The following is a 13,657-nucleotide window of genomic DNA, read 5'->3' as shown; positions in this document are numbered from 1 at the left end:
CCGAGGCAGTATCACTATGGAAGTAGGATTGCCCAACCTTCCTTCCGAGGAGTGGCTGGTGGGTTTGAACCGCCAGCCTTCTAGTTAGCAGTCAAATGCCTTAGGTTCTATGCCACCACTAGCAAGGAACAAATACATGTGGAAGTGCTTCAGAAGTATCACTGAGTGCCAGAGATCAATTTCACATATTCACCTACCACACTGTCACTGATACACTCACATCTTGCATGAAAAGAAGGGCCAACATGTACGAAGTTCTTTCAAATAGATTTTCCTTTTAAAACAATGTGGATATACCTGATTCAGAAGGCATGAAGCCTCCAAGAAAGTATTTCAATGTCTTAAATACAAAGTATCTCAATGTCTTAAATACAAACACTTACAGAGAAGTGCAACAATTTCTTTCTTACATGAGAACAAAGTTTAGATTTAGGAAAGCCAAATTTGATTCCGTAAGAGAAAATAAAATACGATGCCTATTTTCCAATGTTGAAATTACTTTTTACATATTCTAAACTTTAATGATCACAAACTGCACAAAAGAATACACATTTTTGTCCCTTTAAAAGACTCAAAAACCTTCAGCATACAACAATGATTCAAGAAAGATTTGATTCATTTTCCTTATTATGTATGGAAGTAGATATTGTTTGTCAGCTTAATTGTGATGAAATGATTGAAGAATCTGTAAGAGCAAATGACGGAAAGAAATGTTTTTAATTATAACATGCTAGAGAAGAAAGGTCTTATCTAAAAATAATTTGTTATAAAATTGGTTTTTTGATCATTAAATTTTATGACATATTTTCATTTGTTCATTTATAATTATAGCATTTATTATGAACAAGAAGCAAAATTCAAAGTGTTGTTGTTGTTGTTGTTGCTGTTTGCCGTCGATTCGGCCCCGACTCATAGTATGAGCTGTTTAAAGCAAAAGTGGTGAAAGTCAATTTTTCATTGTGGGAGATGAACAGAATTTTACACTGATTATTGAAACAACTAAGTTCATTGACTTATTTTCTTTGTTGTAGAATGTCCTTTTTTGAAGAAAATATGATATACAGTGAAAATCTTAGTACCCCACATCCACTAGAAATTATATAATCCAGTTCATCTCAGTCTGCTAAAATACCATATGTCACTTTTACATTCAATCAATAATATTATAGCCACATTTAAAAAGTAGTAACAGTGGATAGCTAAGACACACACACGCATACATAGAAACAAACAAACAAAAAAAAGCCAAATCCACTGCCATTGAGTCAATTCTGGCTCTTAGTGACCCCCATTGGGTTTCCAAGGCAGTAAATCTTTACAGAAGTAGATTGCCTCATCTCCCTTCCACGGAGTAACTGGTGGGCTTGAACTGCCAACCTTCTGGTTAGCAGTCAAATGTCTTAGGCACTGTGCTACCAGAGGTCCTATGCATACACACACAAACACAAATACATACATATATGTGTGTGTGTGTGTATGTATACACGTATATGTACATATATATATATATATATATATATATATACACAGACATATATATTTCTATGTATAAAACTCATCTCCTATTTGAATTTGTGAGTAAGCAGAGGAGGGGCACCACAGATTATCAGTGTTTAGGGTCCTCGCAGGCCTTAGTCAGGCCCTGAATGGCCTCATTGTCAACGCAAGGGCTGTGTATCCTCAGACCCATTCCTGTCCTGCCTCTGCTCTATCTGTACTGCAGGGGTTTGGCCCCTGTAGCTGCATTTCCCTGACTCCTTTGTCAACTGTCATCTGACTGGGGTCAATCAATTGGAGTATGGTAGGAGACCGGAGGGCAGAAGAAAGGGAGAAGCAGGGGTATAATCTTCCCAGCAGCTGTGTCTCCTCTGACCCCCTGTGGTTAGGAACACTGCTTTCTCTCTTTGTCCCTCCAGCCTAGTGGCTAAGTGGTTTCTGTCTCTTCCTAATCGGATTTACCTCACTGTTCCACTCAGCTTCTTAGCTCTTGCGTTACTTGTATAACCAATTTTCTGTATTAAATTCCCTCACTGAAAATACCTGAAGCAGTTTCTGTTTAGACTGACTGTATACCATGGATGCTACTTTTATTGATTTATGAACTGTGAACTTTATATTGTGGCCTGGGTGAAAGTTCTCTGTGCAGTCCCCACAATGTAACAGCACTCTTCCCACCTCCTCCCTGTGTTCATTTCCATTCATCCTTCTTGCTTGCCTTCTGAGCTTTGCTTTTGGGCAAATGCTGCCCTTTTGGTTTCATAGAGTTGATTGTTCTGAGGAATACATTCCTCCTTGGTGTTACTGTTCACTTTACAGGCCTATTGATTGTTTGACTAAAAGTCAATCCCAGGGGTGGGTTCAGTTCCATGCTTGCAGGGTGTCTACAGGTCACAGTCTCAGGGGTTTTACCAGTCTCTGTCAGACCCGTAAGTCTGGTCTTCTTTATATTGATTTTCTCCCACTCTGTCTAGGACTTTCTTTTGTGATCTCAATCAGAGTGGCTGGTAGTGGTAGTTGGACACCATAGATGGTTCTTTTGGTCTCAGGGTACTGGAAGCTGGGGTTTGTGTGGTCCCTTAGTCCTTTGGACCAACTGTTTCCTAGAATCTTTGATTTTCTTCACTATCTTTGCTCCAGATGGGGAGTGATCCATAGTTGCATCTTAGATGGTCGCCTGCAAGCTTTTAAGACTCCAGTTCCCACTCACCAAAGTAAGATGTAGAACGCTGTCTTTGTGGACTATGGTAGATGCTATTTTTAATTAAAACATTTTAATTTTAGTTAATTTTATTTGAATGTGAAGTTGATTTTTTTTTCCCCCTCTAACACAAGAGGGATTATTTTCTGAAAGGTCTTTCTAGGTTAAAAAAATATGAAAACCTTTAAGAGGTTCCAAAAACAAAAACCATCGAGTTGGATCCGACTCATAGCGACCCCTCCTTGGGTTTCCAAGACAGTATCACTCTGGAAGTAGACTGCCCAACCTTCTTTTCGCAGAGTGGCTGGTTGGTTTGACGCACCAGCCTTCTGGTTAGCAGTCAAATGCCTTAGGGACTACCCCACCAGAGCTCCTTTTAAGAAACTGGAGCTGTTATTTTTAATATTTTAAACTACTTTTCAATTTTAGATAATGAAGACTGACTTCATGTGCAAAATCAGCACTCACAAGCTTCCCATTACCTCTCCGTTCACTTCACAACTTTTCAGTTAATTGTATTTATTTTATCCATGCTTATAACATGTACATTCTATTCCGTAATCATAATTTCCCTAGTTGTTCAGTATTACTAAAGCTCTATATTTAAACCAGCTATATTCCACTGGAATGGAAGTTTCATGTGGGCAAGGAAGGATATTTGTTATGTTCACTGACGTATCTGAAGTGACTAGGAGTGTCTGGCACATAGCAGGCACTTAAGATATACTTGCTGTTGAATAAATTATTTTACCACAGGTTTTCACTTCCTGAATTTTCTCTCCTAAGGCTGGAGTTCATTGTTGATTATGTGTACATATACCACAAAGTATTTTTTTCCTCCAAGAAAAGCTCAAGGATGCTGTGTTGCTTGAGTTCTTTCATGTTTGAGAATGACTGCTTTTGCCTTTATACTTGAATTACATCTATATACAATATTCTTTGGTCATATTTTTCTCCCTCAGAACTTCTATCGACATAGGCTATTCTCCTCAAGCATTGGGTGCCCTTTGCTCATTTTATTGAGTGAACTCAGTACTGGTGTAATAAATTGTCACTAGCTCCTTAAGAATTCTAATCAGTGCCTGTGATAGGTGGAGCTGTATGTCAACTTGGCTGGACCACAATTCTGTGTGGTTTAAGCAACTGTGATGTGGGTTGTTCCAATGATGAGTTCAGATGTATATGTTTTGAGCAGCCAATCCGTTGAAAGGGAGTTTCCCTAGGGGTGTGAACTGCTTCCAGTATATTTATGGACATCCTGGGAAAAGAGACACTCTTCTGTGGATCGGGATTCTGTTGTGCTGTCTACAACTGTCCATGAGCGAACAATCCACAATTTGGCCTGGAGATCTTGGATTCGTCATTCATTGGAATCAACAGCCAGTACACTGCCTGCCAACCTTGAGCTCCTCAGCCCCTGCAGCTGCATGAATCAGGAAAAGCGTCCAGCGTGACATCTGATCCAAGAAATCGGGACTTGCCAGCTTCTATAGGTGTGTGAGCCATTTTCCTAAGATAAATTTCTCTTTCTTTCTCACTCTCTATATAAGCTTTACTGGTTTTGCTTCTCTAGAGAACCCAGCCTAACACATTTGGTACCAGGAGTGGTTCTAGAGAGACAAAATCGTAAGGATGGGCTTCCTAAATTGTTTCTCTAATTTGATTAATCGTAAAGGCACTGATGACCCTGCCTCCCTTAGTAAAGAGGGCCCTGATAATCCTCAGCATGAAGTGGCAACATTAATATGCAAAATAGTACCACCAACAGATCAAATACTTGTGAGAAGTGAGGCCCTGGGTGATCGCATGTTTGATACTTTTCTGCAATTTTGTCAGCATGAGGAATATAAGGAAGCTGGTTGGTTCGTCTTACTTACACTAGACAAAGTAGTGAAAGAGCCAGATGAGCTCAGAGCTACTGAGTCTCAGCTTAAGCGCCACATACAACACCTCAATATTTCCAGTTGTGCTCTGAAAGAAAGCCTTATTTCTTCTAGTAACAGAGCTGATATTGCTGAAAACCAAACCCAGAGTCTTATTGTAAGGGTGGCTGAATTACAACACCAATTAGATTGCCAATGCAGAATGGTGATGGTGTCTGTAGTTAAAGTGAGGGCATTGATTGGGGAAAAAAAATCAATGGATCCTGAAGCCTGGAATGGGAACATATGGGCAGATAGTCAGGAAGATCAGGATATGGAGCCTGTAAATTCTGTTGAATCCCTCCCATCTGAGAAACCTTTACCTCAGTTTGATGGGATTAACCCAACTGTTCCTGCTGGGTCATTGCCTGAGGCAGAGGCCACAGAACACATTGCTGAATGTTCTCAGGAACTACCCCAACCACCCATTGTTGTTGCTAGACCTATAACTAAAGTCCAAGCGAGCCCCAAAAGGGTAAAATACAAAGTGTGACAAAGCAGGTGGTACACTACACCTGAAAAGACCTACTTGATTTTGCTAACATGTACAAACAAAAACCCAGAGAATATGTATGGGAATGGCTACTGAGGGTGTGGGATAATGGTGCAAGGAGCGTAACATCGGATCAGTCTGAGTTTATCGATTTAGGCCCACTGAGTATGGATTCTTCATTCAATGTTTCAGCTCGAGAGGTTAGGAAAGGAGCTAATAGTTTATTTGGTTGGCCTACTGAAGCATGGATTATGAGGTGGCCTACCTTAAGTTGAAGTACTAGACCTGCCTTGGTATAAAGTAGAAGAAGGTATCCAGAGGCTTAGGGAAATTGGCCTGTTAGAATGGATTTATCAGATTAGACCCCTAGAGCCAGAAACGGAGAGTCCAGAAGACATGCCTTTCACCAGTATGGTGAGGATAAATTTGTAAAGGGAGCTTCAGCATCCTTGAAGACTGCTGTGATTGCTATTTTATGTAAGACAGATTTGACAGTGGGAACTGCCCTAAGACATTAACTATGATGGGGCTGATTGGACCCTGTGGTAATAGGGGCCAAGTGGCAGCAGTTAATTGACACAGGCAAGGTGAGCATGTTTACCATAATGGACAGCAGAGTCAGAACAGTAATCAGAATAGTCTGACTCATGTGGAATTATGGCATTGGCAACTTGCGCATGCTGTTCCTAGTAGTGAAGTACATGGCAAACCTACTAAATATTTACTTGATCTGTATAGACAGAAGAATTCTAGGTCACATGAACAGCAGCCTAGATTGAATCACCAGAATACAGGGTCATGGCCTCTCAATCAATTCCCAGACTTGAGTCAGTTACAGACCCACAACTCCTTGAATGAAGGGGAGGCTGGGTCCCTTTAGGGAAGGACCCCACTACCTTGCTAAAAATTTACAATGTCAATCTTTCTCCTAGCCTTCCCCAAAGGGATCTGAGGCCTCTTACAAGAGTGACTGTTCATTGGGGAAAAGGAAATAATCAGAGTTTTTTGGGGATTACTGGACACTGGCTCTGAACTGACACTAATTCCAGGAGACCCAAAGTGTCATTGTGGCCCACTAGTCAGAGTGGGGGCATATGGAGGTCAAATTATTCATGAAGTCTTAGCTAAGGTGCTTCTCACAGTGGGTCTAGTGGGTCCCCAAACCCATCCTGTAGTGATTTCCCCAGTTCCAGAATGCATAATTGGAATAGATATACTGAACAACTGGCAGAATTCCCACATTGGGTCCCTGACATGTGGAGTAAGGGCTATCATGGTAGGAAAAGCCAAGTGGAAGCCATTAGAACTGCCTCTACCTAAAAAAATAGTAAATCAAAAGCAGTACCATATCCCTGAAGGGGTTGCAGAGATTACTGCCACCATCAAGGACTTGAAGGATGCAGGGGTGGTGATTCCCACCACATCCCCATTTAATTCAGCTATCTGGCCTGTGAAAAAACAGATGGATCTTGGAGAATGACAGTAGATTATCGTAAACTTAATCAGGTGGTGACTCCAATTGCAACTGCTGTTCCTGATGTGGTTTCATTGCTTGAGAAAATCAGTACATCTCCTGGTACTTGGTATGTAGCTATTGATCTGGCCAATGCCTTTTTCTCAATACCAATTTCAAAGGACCATCAGAAGCAGTTTGCCTTCAGCTGGCAAGGCCAACAGTATACTTTTACAGTGTTTCTTCAAGGGTATATCAACTCCCTGGCACTATGTCATAATTTAGTCTGTAGGGATATTGATCACCTTTTCCTTCCACAAGACATCACACTGGTCCATTATAATGATGACATTATGCTGATTGGAACCTAGTAAGGAAGTATAGATGACTCTAGACCTATTGGTGAGATATATGCATGCTAGTGGGTGGGAAATTAACCCAACAAAAATTCAGGCACCTTCCACCTCAGTGAAATTTCTAGGGGTCCAATGGTGTGGGGCATGTCGAGATATTCCCACTAAAGTGAAGAATAAGTTACTGTACCTGGCTTTCCCCACAACTAAAAAGGACGCACAATGTCTGGTGGGCCTCTTTGGATTTTGGAAACAACATATGTCTCATTTGGGTGTGTTGCTGCGGCCTATTTATCAAGTGACTCAGAAAGCTTCTAGTTTTGAGTGGGGCCCAGAACAACAGAAGGTTCTGCAACAGGTTCAGGCTGCCGTGCAGGCTACTCTGCTACTTGGGCCATATGATCTGGCTGATCCAATGGTGCCTGAACTGTCTGTAGTAGATAGAGATGCTGTTTGGAGTCTTGGCAGGTCCCTATTGGTGAATCACAATGCAGACCCTTGAGATTTTGGAGCAAAGCCCTGCCATCCTCTGCAGATAACTACTCTCCTTTTGACAAACAGCTTTTAGCTTGTTATTGGGCTTTAGTAGTGACTGAACACCTAACCATGGGCCACCAAGTCACCATGAGGCCTGAGCTGCCCATCATGAAATGGGTGTTGTCTGACCCACAGAGTCATAAAGTTGGACGTGCACAGCAGCACTCCATCATTAAATGGAAGTGGTATATCAGAGATCAGGCTCGAGCAGGACCTGAACGCACAAGTAAGTTGCATGAGGAAGTGGCCCAAATGCCTATGGTCTCCACTCCAGTCACATTGACCTTCCCTCTCCCAGTTTTCACCTATGGCCTCATGGGGAGTTCCTTATGATCAGTTGACTGAGGAAGAGAAAACTCTTGTCTGGTTTACAGATGGTTCTGCACAATATGCAGGCACCACTTGAAAGTGGACAGCAGTGGCACTGCAGCCCCTTTCTGGGATTTCCCTGAAGGACAGTGGTGAAGGGAAATCCTCCCAATGGGCAGAACTTTGAAGCGTGCATATGGCTGTTCACTTTGCATGGAATAAGATATGGCCAGATGTGTGATTATATACGGATTCTCAGGCTGTGGCCAATGGCTTGGCTGGATGGTCTGGGAAGGAGCATGATTGGAAAATCGGTGACAAGGATGTATGGGGAAGAGGTATGTGGATGGATCTCTGCGAATGGGCCAAAGGAATAAAGATATTTGTGTCTCATGTGAATGCCCACCAAAAGGTGACCTCAGCAAAGGAGGACTTTCAATAATCAGGTGGATAGGATGACATGTTCAGTGGAAACCAGCCATCCTTTTTTCCCAGCTACTCCTGTCATTGCTCAATGAGCTCATGAACAAAGTGGCCATGGTGGCAGGGATGGAGGTTATGCATAGGCTCAGCAACATGGACTCCCACTTACCAAGGCTGACGAACCCCAAGAAACGGACGTCAGATGATGAGAAGCCAGATGTAGGATCCAGAGCAAGTGAGCGAGTTTTGCCAGAACATCCATATATATTTGGATGCAGGCCACTTCTCCTAGGAAATTCCCCTTACAACTGATTGGCTGATCACATCAGATCACATCATCAGGGATGATTACATCATTACATAACTGCCAAACCACTGAGAATCATGGCCCAGTCGCTGGCACATACCCTGAACTATCTATCACACTCCTTAATATGGAGCAACAGTACAAGTCAAGGTGATCACTCTCCTCCACATAAGCCATAATAGTTCTCATATTCATGCCCTTGAACAGGCTTCCCTGTTCAATATATCCCTCTCTCAGTGCTCTCCACCTCTCCAAATTCTATTCATCCATCCAGGTTTAGCTTAAATCCCTTCATAAAGCCTATATAACTTCCCTCAGTTCTAACAATCATTACTTTCTTTGAATGTAGTTAGTACTGCATTCCCTCTAAATACTTTGAACAGAATTGTATGTCTCTAATTATATAAGTGCTAGAAATGCTAGTCTGTATGGCCCTTGAGATAGGTACCATTAGTTATACAGCTCTTGCCTTCTGAAGTCTTAACCTACTGTCATCGTTTGGATTCTGACTCACAGTGACCCTATAGGACAGAACAGAACTGCCCCACCGGATTTCCAAGGCAGTAATTCTTATGGAAGTAGACTGCCACATCCTTCTTCCACAGAGCAATCGTGTGGGTTAAGAGTGCTGACCTTTTGCTTCGCAGCTGAGCATTTAATCACCGTGCCACTAGGGCTCCTTTCTGCAGTCTTAAGCACTCTCAATGAAGCAGTGTGATACAGTGTAAAGAACATTAGGACGAAGGTTACTATCCTGACTTAGCATTGAGGGGATCCCATGGCTGGTGCAAAGGGTTAAAGCACTCGGCTGTTAACTGGAAGGTTGGAGGTTCAAGTCCACCTAGGGATGCCTCAGAAAAAATGTCCTAGTGATCTATATCTGAAAAATCAGCCCTGAAAACTTACGGTTTTCTATACTGACATACATGGAGTCGTATCGGAATTGATTCTGATTAGTAATGAAGAAGTCCTGGTGGCTCAGTGGTTAAGCATCTGGTTGCTAACCAAAAGGTTGGCAATTTGAACCAGCACTCTGCCGAAGAAAGATGTGGCAGTCTGCTTCCATCAAGATTTTCTGCCTTAGACACTACGGGGAAGCTCTACTCCCACCTATAGGGTTGCTATGAGTCGGAATCAACTTGGCAATAATATGTTTTGTTGTTGTTGTTGTTGTTAGTACTGAGGGGTCTGAAACAAGCTCTTGCAAAACCAAACTCTCTGAGCTTGATTCTGTTAAACTTTACCTTGCACTATGTAAATGAAAGCTGTTAAAACATCTTGAAGAACACTAGCTTTGAAGAACACGGATTAGCTGTCAGTACAATAAAAATGTGTGCTTCATTGCTTCAGATTCCTGTTTTCATGACTATCCCTTAAGCCTTAGACCAGTACCACAACATTTAAATAAGTATAATATGGACTTTCAATAAAGAAATTGTGACTGATGATGGCACGTTGATCACCAAAAAGTCAAACCAGAGGGCAGTAATAAAATAGAAATCTTTGTACAGTTTCACTTAGTTTAGAAAAAGACATTAAACTAATTTGTCACACTGCTACTTTAATAGTAGAACAAGGCCACTACAATTAAGGAAGAAAATGGATACAGAGCACAGATACTGAGGCAACACTTGAAAGCAACAGATGCTAAATCAAATAATACAATAAATGATTATTTAACACTTTATCAAAGGAAATCTAAAATAAGTGAGTCTTCACTCAGAAAATTAATTTTAGTAACTTGATGTGCCACAAAATGCTGTCAAAACTTCCGACTTACACATTAAAATTTGTAAAACATAGTTTGAAAGTACCATATTTTATTCTAAGTCTTTTAATATCAGCATCAGTATACATTAATAATAATCAAAATATTTGATTAACCAAAACATTCTATGCCCAACCATGGTTTCCTGAACCTGGATTTACATTAAGCTGAAATTTAGGTAAGAAGCTAAATATAAGAATACCAAAGAAAAAAGCACTTCCTGGATGAAAATTAGTCTTCCTTTACTCCCCAAATTGGTGACAAGTGCTCGGCCATATCAGCAGTTTTTAGAGAAATAGGGGTATAAAGTATGGGAGAAAGTTTAAGCTTTCCTCCCTCCCCCAAACAAAAACAGTACCAACAACTCAAGCATCTGAAAGCCACTTTGTATTACAGAACTTTTCACTTTAACAAAAGCAAGGGTAATTTTGATTCACAAATGTCCTGAATTGTTAATGTACCTAAAAACCTGTTTACACAGTCACAACAGAAAAGTCTTCAAAAAGATGCTAGTAAAACAATCACCAAATAAATAGAACTGATCATCATAGTATTATTTGAAGCTGTTACTGCCTAACTGTGTAGATACAACACACTGCAGTTTCTTAATTCAGAATTCAATACCGAGAAAACCATTCTGCAAGAGGTCAACAGAAAAACTTGCTCTGGATCTAGGAACTCTGGCACCGAAAGCGTGAACAACACAAGGTAATGATGTCGTCACCAAGGGACGACAAGAATAGAACCCAAATCCCCTGTCTCCCGAGCTTGTGTTTTTCACTAATTGTGTTCCTTTCCACTCATGTGAGAGCATCAAGTGCAAAGGAGCGAAGAAGGGAGTGGACACAAATGAGCCAAGTCCGCGAGGTGGAGACTGCAGTGAAGGTCTTAAGGCACAACCTTTTGGCACTATCCTTTTGTTTTGGCTGGGGAAGATGAAAGCAGCAGCAACCACAAACCCTTGGGACCAAGAACTGGAACTAGGTATCTCCTGTTGTGGTAACTCTCTCTTCCTCATCTTAGGCCTTTCCTTTCCACCTTGCCCTCCCGCCAAGCCCTAAAGCTCTCTTCACCTCACTCCATTTCTTTGCTCCCCTCCCGCAGTGCCCCGCCCCTGCCTGTCCCACCGCACAGTATTGCATTATTGCTAGGTGTCCTCCGCAGTACGAGGCAGCTGCGCGGCGGTCCCCAGTCCTGCGGAGAGGTTCTAAGGGATCCTAGCGCCACAAGCGTTTTCTCTAGAAAATGAGTGGTAGTCAAGCACTATGTAAACGTGTTTCAACTGTTATTAGAAACTTAAAGAGGTGGAAACGTGAGCTAATACCTAGTCTGCTCTTCGTAGGTCTATGCAGCTCGTTACGGGAAAGCAAATGTTGGACAATAAGCACAGTCTTTTCCTCTAGCTGGGAGCTTCATATAGCTCAAGCATCCTCTGGGCAACCTCCCACTGGAGGACGCCTTCCAGAGCGCGGGTGTTTACACTTTTTTCAGAACCAGTGGAGCAGACAGTAGCTCGCGGACCCTAGGATCTACAAAACCGTTACTCCGCCCGCTGGGGTGGGGCCAGCCCAACGGCCAAGCCTGCGCAGTACGCCAGGCTGATTCCAAGGTCCTGCGCACTACAAGTCCCAGAAGGCAACGCTCCGCGGAGAGCGAGAGGCCGCCTTACCTGACACGAGCTCAAGTCTTCGACTAGTACTGCGCTACCCCTACCCCGCTGTTGCCGGTCTCCTTTCCATAGTTAAAGGGTACTTTATTTTGAAGCATATGACGAGCTGCCTTAGCAATCTAGACACTGACTCTCTTCGCGTGCTCTTTCTCTCTCTGCCCAAACTGCTTGACTCCCTCATTGGAGTAGGGCTGGGGAGGTAAGAGAAGGTAGCACTTGGAGGCAAGAGCTGAGCGACCTGGTCCCACTTCCGCCTTCCGGACTCCGGAAGGTGAGCGCGCACGCGCTCCCTGCGACTCCGGCGCGGTTGACTTCCGCTCCCACTGTGCCCTGCGAGCCGAATCATGGATCACACTGGTAAGGAGGCGGAGGCAGTGGGGGTCCCAGTTCCATGCCCCCTTGGTCAGCCTGGGACCAGTCGCCCAGTGGGTATAGAGGGATTGTACTCGCTCCAAAGCAATGGAGTGTGGTGATGAGAAAGAAATCTCGTAGACCATTCTCCGTGCCCGGCAGGGGCCTGCTGCTTCCTGGCCTACTCTCCGGTGCAGTAGCAGCCTTAGTACCGGCAAAAGCCGCTTCTCCTCTGGCTCTACTGGGCTCCGGGCCGGGACAGCGGGCAGCGCAGGCCTCGGCGGGATGAGAGAGCGCTGGCTTTTTTTCTTCCCTTCATCTGAGGTGCTCTCTTCTGCGTTGGGAGGACTGGCGGGTAGAGTCGAATTTCGAAATAGGGGAATCCTCACTGCGCTCTCCGCTTGGGCTGGGAGTGGATGGGCGAGAGTGGCTTGGAGACTTCCTGCTGTCGCCGTCGGTTTTGGGCGGGGTTGCAGTGGGCACCTCCTGTCTTTATTGTCTCTCTGGCCCTCCATGGGCTGGAGTTGGAGGAAAAAGTCGGATATGGTTTTCGGAAATCACGCTTGGAGCATCTTTCTCTGTCTGTGCCTAAGACATGCCCCCGCGCTTCGGCTGTGGTCCTTACTCATTTGGAAACATTTACTTAGAGGAGTGTAAAATCGAGACATTTTTAGCTATTTCTCCAAATAAGATTGGCTGCACGCTTTGTTACGTGTTTTTTTTTTTTTTGGTGGCTTTTGGTTCTCGTGGTTCATGGATATTAAAATTAAGTGCACTCGAAGTTAGGAAGTGTTCCATACAGTTATGTTAATCATATCACAGGTAGGGAAAAAACTTTTTCCTGTCTAGGTAGTGACTGGGATGTATGTCCTTAGTCATCACATGTTTAATTATGTAATTACACGTTTCTGTGTGTATCTGTGTTTATTTGTAAGCCTGAGGTTGGAACAGTAAACAAGACTGAGTTCCTGCCTTGCTGGAAATTACATTCTGTTGGGGAAGAGAGTAAAAAAGTTTTTTTAAAAAGATAAAATGTTTACAAATTACGTGTTTTGAAAAAAGTAAACGGGTGCTGTGTTAGATATTAATAGGAAAAACTTTAGAGAAGGTGATCAGGGAAGGTCCTTCTGAAATCTGATGAATGAGAAGAGTAAGCAGAAGAAAGACTATTTCCAGCAGGCACAAAGGCTCTGAGGAAAGGAATACAAGAAGGCCAGTTGGCTGGAGCTTAGTTAAGTTAGCAAGACGTAAAGAGTGAAGACCCTTACAAGGAAATTGAAAAGGAAGGCAGGAGTCAAGTTCTGCGGGAACTTGAAGACCATGGTAAAGATTTGAGTTATTTTAAGTGTACTAGCTCTGGTGGCTTAGTACCTA

At 43.0% G+C, this 13,657-nt stretch overlaps 1 protein-coding gene across 1 annotated transcript in view; it reads left to right on the top strand.

The window, feature by feature from the left end:
• Positions 1–12,276: 12,276 nt before the first annotated feature.
• The window catches only part of CBLL1 (Cbl proto-oncogene like 1), a 17,952-nt gene continuing 16,571 nt past the window's right edge, over positions 12,277–13,657 (top strand). The window contains exon 1 of the mRNA XM_007944381.2: positions 12,277–12,289. Within this exon, the coding sequence (XP_007942572.1) occupies positions 12,277–12,289 (13 nt within the window). The remainder of the gene's footprint in view (positions 12,290–13,657) is intronic.

This window comes from Orycteropus afer, unplaced genomic scaffold (genome assembly GCF_000298275.1).
Source record: "Orycteropus afer afer isolate SDZICR_OR568_19922 unplaced genomic scaffold, OryAfe1.0 scaffold00007, whole genome shotgun sequence".
Taxonomy (NCBI): Eukaryota; Metazoa; Chordata; class Mammalia; order Tubulidentata; family Orycteropodidae; genus Orycteropus; species Orycteropus afer.
The sequence above is the reverse complement of the archived record's forward strand: the minus strand, read 5'-3'. Positions and strand labels throughout refer to the sequence as shown.